Below are 16,030 nucleotides of genomic sequence, written 5' to 3'. Positions count from 1 at the left end.
ATATATATTATTCTTAAGTGAACAAAAAATCAAAGGGCCATAATTGTACCAAAACTGGTCACAGCCAAAATTACTTTCTTTACGATCACATTATTAAAGGTATTTTAGTGCGCAAGTTTGAACCTAATCCATGTATTAAATTTTGGGACTTTTGAAAAGCGTGGGGGTATTGTGGTTATCTCCGCCGTCAGTCCGTCCGTCCGGGCCACTATCTCCTCCTACACTTTTAGCACTAGAACCTTGAAACTTACAGACATGGTAGCTTTGAGCATATGTGCGACCTTGCACTATTTGGAATTTTGATCTGACCCCTGGGTCAAAAGTAATGGGTGTTGGGGTGGGGCCGGGTCAGAGATTTTCACTCATTTTTTTATGTTATTTTACATTAACTTCTTCATTTCTACACCGATTTACTTCAGATTGATACTGAACATCTCTTATGACAATACAGTCAATCTCAGCTATGCATGGCCCAATTACCAACCCTGGGGCACCCGCTGGGTCAAACATGCGGCGTGGGGATACGCGTCGGCCTATGCCCCGCCAATTCTAGTATTCTATAATGCTGCATACCTGAGAATGCCCTCCCTTTTGTCCTTGGAGACGGTGTTACACAGAAGTAAGTCACGTAGCACACAAACCAGCCTCATCATGTGGGCGTCCTCTTCCTAAACAACACATCCAAGTAAAACAGCATCTCAATTAGTTTGAGTAAAATATTTAAGGATATCATTGCCACTAACATCAAGAGTACCACTGGTAAAATTCAGACATAAACTTAACCAATAAGCAAGCCTTCAAATGTATAATATTGATATAAGTTCAAACGTTCTATGTTATTTTATCTCTGTAGGATAATGGTTTAACCCTACATATCAGTATTGAAAAAAGTTTATGTATTGGTCATTAATCTTGCATTAAATCATTAGTCAAGAACATTTCAGAAAAAAATGAAAAACACAAATTCCTATGCCAAGTGGAGACACTGCATTCTTACCTCATCCAGGTTGTTCCTATGCCAAGTGAAGACCCTGCATTCTTACATCATCCAGTTTGTTCCAATGCCAAGTGAAAACACTGCATTCTTTCCTCATCCAGGTTGTTCCTATGCCAAGTGAAGACACTGCATTCTTACCTCATCCAGTTTGTTCCTATGCAAAGTGAAGACACTGCATTCTTACCTCATCCATGTTGTTCCTATGCCATGTGGATACACTGCATTCTTACCTCATCCAGGTTGTTCCTATGCCAAGTGAAGACACTGCATTCTTACCTCATCCATGTTGTTCTTATGCCAAGTGAAGACACTGCATTCTTACCTCATCCAGGTTGTTCCTATGCAAAGTGGAGACACTGCATTCTTACCTCATCCAGGTTGTTCTTATGCAAGGTGAAGACACTGCATTCTTACCTCATCCATGTTGTTCTTATGCCAAGTGAAGACACTGCATTCTTATCTCATCCAGGTTGTTCCTATGTCAAGTGAAAACACTGCATTCTTACCTCATCCATGTTGTTCTTATGCCAAGTGAAGACACCACATTCTTACCTCATCCAGGTTGTTCTTTTGCCAAGTGAAGACACTGCATTCTTACCTCATCCAGCTTGTTCCTATGCCAAGTGGAGACACTGCATTCTTACCTCATCCAGGTTGTTCCTATGCCAAGTGAAGACACTGCATTCTTACCTCATCCAGTTTGTTCCTATGCCAAGTGAAGACACTGCATTCTTACCTCATCCAGGTTGTTCCTATGCCAAGTGAAGACACTGCATTCTTACCTCATCCAGGTTGTTCCTATGCCAAGTGGAGACACTGCATTCTTACCTCATCCAGGTTGTTCCTATGCCAAGTGAAGACACTGCATTCTTACCTCATCCAGGCTGTTCCTATGCCAAGTTAAGACACTGCATTCTTACCTCATCCAGTTTGTTCTTATGCCAAGTGAAGACACTGCATTCCTACCTCATCCAGGTTGTTCCTATGCCAAGTGGAGACACTGCATTCTTACCTCATCCAGGTTATTTCTATGCCAAGTGAAGACACTGCATTCTTACCTCATCCAGGTTGTTCCTATGCCAAGTGGAGACACTGCATTTTCCCTCATCCAGGTTGTTCCTATGCCAAGTGAAGACACTGCATTCTTACCTCATCCAGCTTGTTCCTATGCCAAGTGGAGACACTGCATTCTTACCTCATCCAGGTTGTCCCTATGCAAAGTGAAGACACTGCATTCTTACCTGATCCAGTTTGTTCCTATGCCAAGTGAAGACACTGCATTCTTACCTCATCCAGGTTGTTCCTATGCCAAGTGAAGACACTGCATTCTTACCTCATCCAGGTTGTTCCAATGCCAAGTGGAGACTCTGCATTCTTACCCCATCCAGGTTGTTCCTATGCCAAGTGAAGACACTGCATTCCTACCTCATCCAGGTTGTTCCTATGCCAAGTGGAGACACTGCATTCTTACCTCATCCAGGTTATTTCTATGCCAAGTGAAGACACTGCATTCTTACCTCATCCAGGTTGTTCCTATGCCAAGTGGAGACACTGCATTCTTCCCTCATCCAGTTTGTTCCTATGCCAAGTGAAGACACTGCATTATTACCTCATCCAGTTTGTTCCTATGCCAAGTGAAGACACTGCATTCTTACCTCATCCAGGTTGTTCCTATGCCAAGTGAAGACACTGATTCTTACCTCATCCAGGTTGTTCCTATGCCAAGTGAAGACACTGCATTCTTACCTCATCTAGGTTGTTCTTATGCCATGTGGATACACTGCCTTCTTACCTCATCCAGGTTGTTCCTATGCCAAGTGAAGACACTGCATTCTTACCTCATCCAGGTTGTTCCTATCCACAGTGACTGTTAGGTTGAAGAGTATTTTGAGTATCTCCGAGCACAGGTCCACCTCCTGGTCTGTGAGGCCCTCACTACGACCCTCTGCATCTCGCAGCATCAGGTCAATTACCTCAATCATGTACGTGAACCCGTGAAGCTCAAAGCGGATCTTTGGGCGCGTGTCCGCACACAAAGCCGTGAGAAGAAATAGCAATCTCATGTCAAAGAACTGCAATGAAATAAATATAATTTGAAATTAACAATGATAACAGTTTGCAAAACAAAAATTCTCCCTAATGAAAAAAGCAATCTTTAAAATATCAAATTTGCTAAAGATCTTACCATAACTAAAGCACTTAAAAAGTGGAACAGCTTAAAGACATTACAGCAATAGCAATTAGTAAATAATTAAATTCAGAGCCATAATCTTGCAGTAACTTTAAACCTATTAATTTTAGCTCAATTAAATCTTCAGCTATGGGCTTATATATAAGATCAAGGCTGTACATTTAAATTAGCTTTATTAAATAGTTCTCAATAACTAGAGCTGCAACGGTTCAATCCGATGCATCGAAAATCGGTTTTAAATGCGTCGATTCGATTACGATACCAACCCTACCAAATTCGATTCGATTATTTAATATTTAGACATAGATACGTAAAGCGCGCTGTACTCTGACCATTTGATACAGGAAGGAATAGGTTTTATCTTTACCTGTAATAACGAAGCACGCGATTGGTTACTTAATACTTTAGTCATCCAATTAATAAGCGCGTTACGGTCTACTTTCGGGAAAAGCGTCAAAATGGCTGAAAAAGTTGTGGCCGACAAATTGAAATTATCAGATGCGCCTAAGAAGCTAAAATCAAAAGTGTGGCAGTATTTTGGGTTTCGGGATGGTAGCCCTCCCGATAAAGCTACATGTAAACTGTGCTTTTCGGACGTGGCGTACCCTAAGTCCGGCTCAACCACTAATCTAATGCAGCATGTCAAACGCAAACATAACGTTGATTTAGCAGGAAGTAGCACCAGTGCAACTTCTCAAGTCGCCAGCCTTATTATTATTATTTATATTTTATTATATTATTGTGTAGTCAAAACATTCTTCTAGTCAGATTTTTATTAATATTAATATTGAGTTCCTAATTTGCTATTCTTTTTTTATGTGTTTTATTGAAATATTGACATAGTTTGTCCGAAAATTGGCAGTTTCTTGCTAAATATTTCTTACACATGTTAATTTAACCCACTTTCAACAGTTTTTAAAACACTGTTGAACCAACCAAACTATATCTAACAAACACAGAAATGCCCAAGATATCTAGGTATGCAACACATTTGAACAGTTATGTTTATTTTGAGGCAGAATAGTGAATATATGATAAAACAAGAGCACCGCATAACGGGTGCCACGCTCGGCTGCAAAAGCTTGTCAGAATTAATTTTTTTTTAGAGGTCACAGTGACCTTGACCTTTGACCTAGTGACCCAAAATGGGTGTGGCATGTAGAACTCATCAAGGTGCATCTACATATGAAGTTTCAAAGTTGTAGGTAGGAAGCACTTTGATTTTAGAGGCAATGTTAAGGTTTTTGTTAAAGTTTTATATTAGAGGTCACAGTGACCTTGACCTTTGACCTAGTGACCCAAAAATGGGTGTGGCATGTAGAACTCATCAAGGTGCAACTACATATGAAGTTTCAAAGTTGTAGGTGGAAGCACTTTGATTTTAGAGCCTATATGTTAAAGTTTGATATAAGAGGTCACAGTGACCTTGACCTTTGACCTAGTGACCCAAAAATGGGTGTGGCGTGTAGAACTCATCAAGGTGCATCTACATATAAAGTTTCAAAGTTGTAGGTGGAAGCACTTTGAATTTAGAGCCAATGTTAAGGTTTTAGCACGACGCCTACGGCGGACGAGCTGGCTATGACAATAGCTCTGGTTTTCTCCTTAAACAGCCTCGCTAACTAGGTTGACAGATGAATCGAATCGAAAAAATCGGTATCAGACTGTCTGAAATCGAAATCGAATCGTTGCAGCTCTATCAATAACAGCAGCATTATAACTCATGGAATTACTTGTCTCATATCTGTTCCCAACGTAGACCCAGTACTTGATATTGATGGAAGGATACCAGTTAAGCTCAATGTTGGATTCCTGACATAAGCCCCACAACGAAAACATGAACATTTGGTCAATTTCCCCCCAGTAAAAATGACAGGTAGGACATAAGCCCCCCCCCCCCCCCAGTGCTTATTTTGCATCTGAATATTTGCCCCCCCCCCCCCCCCAGTGCTTATTTTAGAAGTGGACAACCAGAATTTTTGACGTTGGAACAAAATGAAATGACGTGCATAATGTCCATATTGCCGTCTATCCATGTTTCAAGTTTCATGAAAAAATATGAAGAACTTTTAAAGTTATTGCAGGATCCAAAAAAGTGTGACAGACAGACAGAAGCACAGAGCGCAAACCATAAGTCCCCACCGGTGAAACCGGTCGGGGACAATAAAAGAAAGAGAAAAGTAACCCTCAACTGGGCTCGAACCACTGACCCCTAGTGTAAAAGTCTATCTCTTAGACCACTCGGCCATCCATGCTAATACAATAACCGACGTATTTTATAGTTTATATAAGCAATTCTCGTAGTATCACAAAACATAACAACAACAAAACTCTCCAAATTATTTAATTGATCGCGCTGAAAGGCTTTATAATTTCAGGTTTTTATTAATTAATAAGCATATAATTGATATTTTAGCGCATGATAAATGTTCAGTATTATTGTTTTTTTACAAATATCACTACTATGAAAATTTGAGAATCTGAAACTTTTTTTGGTCAATTTAGCAAAATGTTAAAAGGCCCCTTTAATATATAACCATAATCCTCGTTAATTTTAATACTTTACTAAATTGCACAGTGATTTTGTCTTCTCATTTTAGAGAGTGAAATAATTAAAAACACCAGAGGTTGCAAACAACTTTAGCTCAATATATGAGAATGTAAATTGTGAGTGCTTTTATTTCGAAGTTGATGAAGTATTTCCCTGACAATAGCTAAATTATGTGCCAGCACTTCCTGTTTATACCTTTTTTGGCTTACTAGACTTGAACAAGTTTAGGTAGCGCACCCGTACTGGGCACCTATTCAAATATAATCTAATCTATTATTTTCTTTATCAGCATCATTTCATTGAACTACATGCAATTTTTAGGTAGTCTTTCCATGCTTTTAAAAAAATATGCTGATTTTTTCAAAACCACCCCCACACTTGGCTTTTGTCCAGTTTATGTGCACCCCTGGGGTATATGAAAGTTCCATAATTCATCCAGATTTCCAAATATAGGCATGCAGTTGGTGTGTACAGATGCAGTAAAGGTGTTTAAAGTTTAAACAAGATGAAAAAAGTTTTCTTTTACAGACATTTATTTTTTATAACTTGTTATCTATGGAAGAGCGCCATGAAATGTAAGTGGTTTCAGGCATGTAGAAATTAGGTTGGTTAAAAACAAAGTGTCATAAAATTCAAAATAGAATCATTTAAGTAATATTTTGAACTTAGTTTTTATAGATACACTATATACAGCAAAAATACTGAGAAATAGACAGATTTACCGTTTACTTTTTGAAATAACAAGATGTGTTTGTGAAACACTATGTCCCTGTATATGACGTTTGACCTTGAAGGATGACCTTGACCTTGATCCTTCACCACTCAAAATGTGCAGCTCCATGAGATACACATGCATGTCAAATATAAAATTGCTAGCTTCAATATTGCAGACGTGACATTACATGAGCAATTTTGATCCATATATTTGACCTTGAAGGATGACCTTGACCTTGACCATTCACCACTCAAAATGTGCAGCTCCATGAGATACACATGCATGCCAAATATCAAGTTGCTATCTTCAATATTGCAAAAGTACTCATAAAATGAGCCATTTCGGCCACATATATTTGACCTCTGACCTTGAAGGATGACCTTGACCTTTCACCACTCAAAATGTGCAGCTCCATGAGATACACATGCATGCCAAATATCAAGTTGCTATCTTGAGTATTGAAATATTGCAAAAGTGTACATTAAATGAGCGATTTTGACCCATATATTTGACCTTTGACCTTGAAGGATGACCTTGACCTTTCACCACTCAAAATGTGCAGCTCCATGAGATACATATGCATGCCAAATATCAAGTTGCTATCTTCAATATTGCAAAAGTTATTGCAAATGTTAAAGTTGGCGCAAACCAACAGACCAACCAACCAACAGACCAACAGACAGGGCAAAAACAATATGTCCCCCACTACTATAGTGGGGGACATAAAAATTAAAATGCAACATGCATGGTTTGTATTTTCAGAAGTAAATCACCCAATATAGCCATAACATTGTTTTAATTTAAAAAATTGAAGAATAAGCATAAAAATTGCAACATATTTAACAATAAACATAGTTTATATGCCATATTAAACCAAATTACGTTATTACGTTAAAAAAGAAATTAAACGCGTCGCAAAAAAGAATACGTCGTCGGCAGGATTCGAACCTGTGCGGGAATATCCCAATAGATGTCTAGTCTATCGCCTTAACCACAAGGCTACGGCACCTAATATAAGGCTCTTCAACCTTCTAAGAAATCGCGGGAAATCATTAGGTGTGCGCTACCTTAACACAAATTTTGAATAATAGCTGCAAAGTCCAGCTAGTCAGTTTTTAGTTAAAGAAAGTTGTCTGCACTTAACAAAAATGCAACTCTGCACTTATAAGTTAAATCTTTATTCAAATTGTTGAAAGATCTTTGCATTAAAATCAAATATTTAAATCAGAATTTTTAAGTAGAATAATTTGCTGGTTTTTAAATGTTTGAATATTCTAATACTCTTTTCCATCCCTAATTTTCATTGAACACAACTGATAAATTAGATCTACAATCATACTTATGAATTGTTAATAATATCAGCATGTTTAAAGCCACACACCTTGAAATGAAAGTAAATTTAAGTATAAATAAGAAACATTTTTTATCTAGTATGCCAATTAGAATATATCTGGTGGTTACAAAGTAGAAATCCGTCTTTTTTGCACTTTTAAACTTAAAAATAATCGCGTTTGTTGAAATGGACGTTTACGTCTAGAAATCCTACTTTGGGTTTAAAAGCGGTACCGTTTGAAAAATAATAAATTACTTGCTTACTAGGCTATAGATTTAATTTTACCTATGCCCTATAAGAATATATCTGGTGGTTACAAGGCAGAAATCCGTCTTTTGCGCTTTAAAACTTAAAAATAATCGCGTTTGTCGAAATGTATAGAAATCCTACTTTCGGTTTTAAAATATAAAAAAAAGTAAATTACTAGGCTATCGATTTAATGACAATTTTGCACACTTTCAAATTGCATCTATATGTATTGATTAACATGCATTTCATTTCAAGGTGTGTGGCTTTAAAAGGGAAATTGATAACTTTATTTCATATGAAAATATCAATGTTTATAACAAGCATGTTCAGTTTGCAGGAGAGTAAATGCAACTCCTTGAAATGTTAATGTACCTTAATATCAAACTGGAGATCTGGATCTTTGTATGTCTTCAATCTCTGCACAATGCCCTCCACACATCCATTCTTGCTACAAACAGCAACACGCAATCAATTATACAGCTGTTGTGTCACATCCAGTGGCAACGATAAAATCTTTAAAAAAAAATGTTAATAAAACATGGATACCCCATCTGCAGCAAATTCGTCTCTATGACCTTGACTTTTGGTCTCTTGTTTTAAAAATCATGATTCATTGGTCATCCTTCATCAAGAATATACCGCACACTTATTTATATGATCATTCAAAATTTTCTAAATATTATGTGGAAACCATTTTTATTTGACAGGGCAAGGTGATCAGTTGCGTTGACCTAAAAACCAATAGGCCTCTTTCTTTTCTTCAAAGTAACCAGCATACCAATTAAGATTAACATAGGTCAAAACAGTAGCTAGATATTGTATATTAACTTATTTCTTTATACAAGAGCTGGGACTTTGGCCTTTGACCTGATGACCTCAAACTGTATAGTCGGCCAAGTAACTAGCATACCAATATGCATAATCAGAGGTCAAAGTATTTCTCTGCAGACACAAATTTCCTTAAATTTACCTTAATATGGATAGGTGTCTCTTTACTTTTTCATTACTAGTATACCAATTTTGATGATAATACATGGAAGCATTCTCGATATAAACAAAAATAATCTAAACACCTTTATCCTAACACAAGCAGATGCCATTTCTGCCTTTGACCCAGTGAAATCAAAATGCATCTTCCTTTCTTCCCATGAATCAATACCAATACGAAAAATCTCCTCAAATAAAGAGGGATCTTCCCTTTCTCACAAAAACTTTGCAGGAATGTAGAACAAATTATATTTCAAATATAATGCCTAAAGGGATTTCCTGTAACAACCCTTGACCTTTGATTGTGTGACCACAAAATCAACGTGCTTCTGCCCTTTGGAAAAAAGAATCTTCTAAATGATTTTATGCAAAGCATTGTCACAGTTACGGTAAACGTATAGACATTCGTAGGTATGAAATTTTGTGGTTAAATAAAAAACAACTAATTCGTTGACACTTTATTTCGTGGATTTTAAATAAAAAACAACAAATTTGTTAATACGTACTTGCGTGGAGTACAATTTTTTGGGGAAGACTGACCGTCATAATAATTAAGCTTTTATTAAAACAACCAGAGTTATAACGAATCATAATCTGCTAATCTGTGTTGACAGCAAGACTTAAGGTTAATGTGCATTGAAGTATGAAAGTGTTGCCCATAATTGTCAATAAGAGCAATAAAGCGGCACACTTGTTGGTGCCCGCTTGCTAATTGCCATCAATGTTGTTTTGACAATATTTTCAATTCTCAGCGCAATCGGTCCCCTAGTAGTAACAATTGAGTAATAAGGTCCCCAAAATACAGGTGTGAAAACCGTTATGTCTCTTTTAACTTAAATTGGCACTAATTGACATATGTGATAAAACTGTTACAACATCACTTAAAAGAGAACAATCGAAACTATTACAAAAAACAAATATCTCAGATAACCGAAAAATAAAGATAATGTTGGAAATGACATTCGGAAATGACTGATTTCGGATTAAAAATGTATAATTATCGTTGGTACTTGAAATCGTGGTTCAGCGGACTAACAAAATCCACGAAAATTCGTACCACACGAAATTTAATGGTTTTACAGTATCATGCCTAAAAGAGTTTACTAGGTCAAACCAGTGTAACCATGACTTTTGACCAAATGACCTTTAAAATATGTCTTTCCTCCCAAGTTTTCATCATACGAATTTGCATGGTTGTCTGTTAACCATGTTCACAAGATATTACAGGGACATGAAAGGCCTAAAGACTCATCAACAAACCAACCAACTGGCAGTTGCAAAGCAATATACCCTCACTTTTTAGTGGGGTGGGTGGGGGTTATTTACAGAAAATGGGGGATCATGTCCATTTGTTAATAGAGGAGGGGTGGCGGGCGGGCGAAACTAAAATAAACAATTATTCTTGCATGCAATTTATTTGCGACTTCAAATTGATTTTTAAGTACTTTTTAACCAGAAATTAATGATTATAATGATTAATGATAAAAAATTAACATGATTAAATTTACATATTAAGTTTCTGCTTTTTAAACATTCCAACCTGCATGCTGCTTGCGCCTGGACGCTGTTGAAGATTAGATTGCACAAACACTTTTGGGCTTCAATTGTAACTGCAAAAACACACAAACAAATTCAACACACATCAATTTTTTTTTAATATGCAATACTAACAATATTCTCTTGTAAACATGAACATCACAAAATGTTTATCATAAGTTTGGTATGAGAGAAGTTTACTTCATCTCTTTATTGCGACGGCATCACATTCCCTTAACATAAACAAAACCAAATATTCATTATAAGCCTGATTTTAGCATTATCATTTTTTATGAGTTTTAGTGGACACAGGCTTTCATGTCTTCCAATCTATGTCAATCCCCATACCCTGCAAAAATAAATTGGGAAATGAAAACTATTTTAAAATTATCATCCTTAAAAACTTACAAAAAATTCCATCTCCCTACCCTGGTATGATATAACATAATTACTCTGCCATAAAGATAATGTTTCAAGACTTCCACTTTCAGCCCAGTCCCTTACCCTGTGGGTCTCCCAGCCCCCTACCCTATGGGTCTCCCAGCCCCCTACCCTGTGGGTCTACCAGTCCCTACCCTGTGGGTCTCCCAGTCCCCTACCCTCTGGGTCTCCCAGCCCCTACCCTGTGGGTCTGCCAGTCCCTACCCTGTGGATCTCCCAGCCCCCTACCCTCTGGGTCTCCCAGCCCCTACCCTGTGGATCTCCCAGCCCCCTACCCTGTGGGTCTCCCAGCCCTTACCCTGTGTGTCTCCCAGTGCCCTACCCTGTAGGTCTCCTAGCCCCCTCCCCTGTGGGTCTCCCAGCCCCCTACCCTGTGGGCTCCCAGCCCCCTACCCTGTGGATCTCCCAGCCCCCACCCTGTGGGTCTCCAAGCCCCTACCCTGTGGGTCTCCCAGTCCCGTACCCTGTGGATCTCCCAGCCCCCTACCATGTGGGTCTCCCAGCCCCCTACCTTGTGGGTCTCCCAGCCCCCTTCCCTGTGTGTCTCCCAGTTCTCTACGCTGTGGGTCTCCCAGCCACCTACCCTGTGGATCTCCCAGTCCCCTACCCTGTGGGTCTCCCAGCCCCCTACCTTGTGGGTCTCCCAGTCCCCTACCTTGTGGGTCTCCCAGTTCCCTACCCTGTGGGTCTCCTAGCCCCCTACCTTGTGGGTCCCCCAGCCCCCTACCTTGTGGGTCTCCCAGCCCCCTACCTTGTGGGTCTCCCAGTTCCAACCCTGTGGGTATCCCAGCCCCCTACCCTGTGGGTCTCCCAGCCCCCTACCCTGTGTATCTCCCAGCTCCCTACCTTGTGGGTCTCCCAGCCCCCTACCCTGTGGGTCTCCCAGCCTCCTACCCTGTGGGTCTCCCAGCCCCCTACCCTGTGGGTCTCCCAGCCCCCTACCCTGTGGGTCTCCCAGGCCCCTACCGTGTGGGTTTCCCAGCCCCCTACCCTGTGGGTCTCCCAGGCCGCTACCATGTCAGTCTCCCAGTCCCCATACCATGTGGGTCTCCCAGCCCCCTACCTTGTGGTTCTCCCAGCCCCCTGCCCTGTGGGTCTCCCAGCCCCCTACCCTGTGGGTCTCCCAGCCTCATACCCTGTGTATCTCCCAGCCCCCTACCCTGTGGATCTCCCAGCCCCCTACCCTGTGGGTCTCACAGCCCCCTACCCTGTGGGTCTCCCAGCCTCCTTCCCTGTGGGTCTCCCAGGCCCCTACTATGTGGGTCTCCCAGCCTCCTACCCTGTGGATCTCCCAGCCCCCTACCCTGTTGATCTCCCAGTCCCCTACCCTGTGAGTCTCCCAGCCCCCTACCCTGTGGGTCTCCCAGTCCCCTACCTTGTGGGTCTCCCAGCCCCCTACCTTGTGGGTCTCCCAGTTCCCTACCCTGTGGGTCTCCCAGCCCCCCTACCCTGTTGGTCTCCTAGCCCCCTACGCTGTGGGTCTCCCAGCCCCCTACCCCGTGTATCTCCCAGTGCCTTACATTGTGGGTCTCCCAGCCCCCTACCCTGTGGGTCTCCCAGCCCCCTACCCTGTGGGTCTCCCAGCTGGATGTGGATCCCACTCTCCTCGTCACACTGCCTGCTGTAGTGCTCCAGCCCTGCCAGGCGCATGAACTGGGCCAGGCCGAGGTCCGAGACCATGGAGCCTAGCCGAGACTTCTCCCGGCTGAACAGTCGTAACGTCTGCAGACACAGGCACTGGCATTGCACTGACACCTGCTGGGACAGCTGGCTGAACAGTGTCTCTATAACTTTCTGTAATAAGGGTAAATGAGCCTTGCTCTGGCAAAAAAGGGTTTAATGAATGTGTGTTAAGTATGGGGCCTGATATGCATGACCTGAGCAGTTGGCACATGCTCATCAGGGACGACACTTTACACCTAGACTGGATATTTGTTTAACAAGAGCACCGCATAACGGGTGCCACGCTCTGCTGTGGGTGCAGTTTTGAATAAATGAAAGCTTGTCAGAATATTTTTTTTTATTTTTTTTTTAGAGGTCACATTGACCTTGACCGTTGACCTAGTGACCCAAAAATGGGTGTGGCATGTAGAACTAATCAAGGTGCAGCTTCATACGAAGTTTCAAAGTTGTAGGTTGAAGCACTTTGATTGTAGAGCCAATGTTCAAAACCTTTACAAAATGTAAAGGTTTTAGCACAAAGCGGACGACACGACGACGGACACGACGAGCTGGCTATGACAATACCTCGGATTTTCTTCGAAAACAGCCGAGCTAATAATAGACTTTTTTTACACACAAACAATCAAAAATAAAACCGGAAAATATTGTCCTTGATTAGCCTGTGCCAACTGCACCGACTTAGACAGGCTAATCTGGGACAAGACTTTACACACATGCATAACATTATTAGATTCATATAATGAATGACGGAATGGACAATCACTTAATGCCTGCAGCTTTGATTTAAGGGGAATAAAAATGAAATACAATATCATCTATATCGTCATTATACATATTTCAGTGCTTTTTTTACTATTGTGGGAATGGGACCAGTTCCCTTTGGATTTGAAAAAAAATTGTGTTGTTTTTCTACTTAAACTGGGAAATTTGTGATGTTGCTGTTTTGCTAACAAATGCTTCAAATTTAAGAATAAAAGAGTTTTTAATATTTTATTTACAAAGGTTCAAATTATAGAGCTGGATGGGAGATGATCTACAGTAAATGCTGAGATCTTAAAAATATTTATAAAAAAAACTTTTTTGAAACCTTTAATTGGAATTTTTAGATCCCATATGGCAAAAATATACACTTTTTTCAATTGGAAATAGGGCCATATACCGGCCCTAAATCTGAACGAAAAACACACACTTGATAATCATCACCATGCAGGTACACATGTTAATGTTTTAACAGTGCACCTGTTAATAAACTGCTTAAAAAACTTGAAAAAACATACCTCTTTGGCATCATCTGTTAGTTCTTTGAAGTCAAAGGCCTGAGCATTCTAAAAAAAACAGTCATGGGAAAGTTAGTTTCAAGGAATAAACAAAATAATATAGATTCCCCCACAACCTCACAAAAGAATTTTTAACTAAACTTTACGAACGGCTCTAATCTGTTTTAATTTCTTTCCCTATCTGATGTTGCTATTAATCATATATATGCAGTACAATGTTTAAGTAACAAAACAAATTCTACCAAAATTACTGTGTCAATATTCTTTGAGAGTCCTTGTTACACTAATGTTGGCCCATCAATGTCTATCAATCTGCTTTGATCATATGAGTCTTGTTCTGAGAAAACTGGGCATAACGCATGTGCGTTAAGTGTCGTCCCAGATTAGCCTGTGCAGTCCGCACAGGCTAATCAGGGACAACACTTTCCGCTTTTATTGTATTTTTCGTTTAAAGGAAGTCTCATCTACAAGAAAATCCAGTTAAGGCGGAAAGTGTCATCCCTGATTTAGCCTGTGCGGACTGCACAAGCTAATCTGGGACGACAATTTACGCACATGCATTAAGCCCAGTTTTCTCAGAACGCTACTCATAATATGAGCCACCACAATGTTACAACCTACAGACTTAACAGTTTATATTATAGTCAAGTAACTCTGATTTAATTTATAAAAGTACAAAATGCCTGGTAGGTAAAAAGAATGTTCTAAGTGTTTGTTACAAAGCCTAAATTTCCAACTTATGTTTATAATACTCTACACATGCATAACATAGAAGCAGCTTCATCACCCATGTTTACTAAAAAATGAAGTACAATTTTAGCATTTTTATTTTACTTAATACTGTTACTGTAGAGCAGCAATTTTTTAAGGGCCAAAATAGAACACAAAGTCTGTTCAATACCCCTACAAGTGTCGCCCTGAGGTGAAAGGTGTGCAGCCAGTCAGGGACTCGAACATTGGACCTACAGCTAACAAGGCAATGCTTTAAAGAGTGAGCTTAACACGGGTGGTGAAAAGTGTGCAGCCACTCTCCAGTCTCCTGACTAATTCTTACATGCATATCAGCGATTTTGTCACTTTACATATACATGTAAACTACCGGAAAAAGCACTTTCCTAATTGAGAAATCACTACAAATTTCTCATTTGCTTAAAAAAAAAATCCCAATTGAAGATTTTCAAAAAATAATATTTCAAATTAATAAACTGCAACATTTAGTTAGTTTATGCAGCCATATGGCTTAAACCCAAGTAAATATAATATTGACAACACTTTTTTATCAATTTTAAATTATTTGTGAGCAAAAAATCAAATTCACCAATGCTCCAATTTCCCAATATATGAATTAGACATCACAATGCAAATTTTCACAATTTCAAGGTGTTTGGGTCAAATGTTTCCATATTGGGCTGTTACCGGTACTTTTCCCTTTGGGCATAATAACATAAAGAAAATACAAGGAAAATGTAAAACAAGAGGGCAATGGGCCGTAAGGCGCTCACCTGAGACCCGTAGGAAGTAGCTAAAAATGTCACTTCTAGAGTGTTCACAAGCTTTTTTATTATATAAATATCAGTAAAAAGACCCGCCCTGGCATCCATGTTTTTTTAACAATCCGAACCTTTTTCGAACTCAACCGTCGTATCCAGTAAACAAATGTTCTGACCAAATTTCATGAAGATTGGGCAAAAATGACTCTTCTTGACTGTTCACATGTTTTCATAATATGCATATCGAGGGGTGAAAGCGAAACAGCTCTAAGTGCATTTTTCAAAAATGTTCAGGAGAATGTTTAAACTGTATCAGAAGAACAATTAAAACAATGAAGGCTTTAAAAATTTAAGTTATATTGAGAATTGTCTGCTATAATCACATTTTTTTTAAACATGTTTGTATTTTCACAAATAAAGAAGTTATTTGAAAAAATGTCACTTAGACCTTTTTCGCACTAAAATTTCACTTTTTTTTTACTTAAAGTTAAGAGCGAATACAGTATTTTTATGCTATCTGTTTAAAGCAAAATGGTTCTAAGTAACAATATTTCCAAATATATTTAAAAAATACTCATAT

At 39.4% G+C, this 16,030-nt stretch overlaps 1 protein-coding gene across 1 annotated transcript in view; it reads right to left on the bottom strand.

The window, feature by feature from the left end:
• The window catches only part of LOC127869687 (synembryn-A-like), a 42,745-nt gene that overhangs the window by 19,194 nt on the left and 7,521 nt on the right, over nucleotides 1–16,030 (bottom strand). The window contains exons 2-7 of the mRNA XM_052412348.1: nucleotides 13,961–14,008; nucleotides 12,569–12,794; nucleotides 10,564–10,633; nucleotides 8,409–8,484; nucleotides 2,836–3,069; nucleotides 574–668 (exon numbers count right to left, since the gene is read on the bottom strand). Of these exons, the coding sequence (XP_052268308.1) occupies nucleotides 574–668; nucleotides 2,836–3,069; nucleotides 8,409–8,484; nucleotides 10,564–10,633; nucleotides 12,569–12,794; nucleotides 13,961–14,008 (749 nt within the window). The remainder of the gene's footprint in view (nucleotides 1–573; nucleotides 669–2,835; nucleotides 3,070–8,408; nucleotides 8,485–10,563; nucleotides 10,634–12,568; nucleotides 12,795–13,960; nucleotides 14,009–16,030) is intronic.

The sequence above is a fragment of the Dreissena polymorpha genome, chromosome 1 (assembly GCF_020536995.1).
Source record: "Dreissena polymorpha isolate Duluth1 chromosome 1, UMN_Dpol_1.0, whole genome shotgun sequence".
Classification (NCBI taxonomy): Eukaryota; Metazoa; Mollusca; class Bivalvia; order Myida; family Dreissenidae; genus Dreissena; species Dreissena polymorpha.
This window is presented reverse-complemented; position numbering and strand designations above follow the sequence as displayed.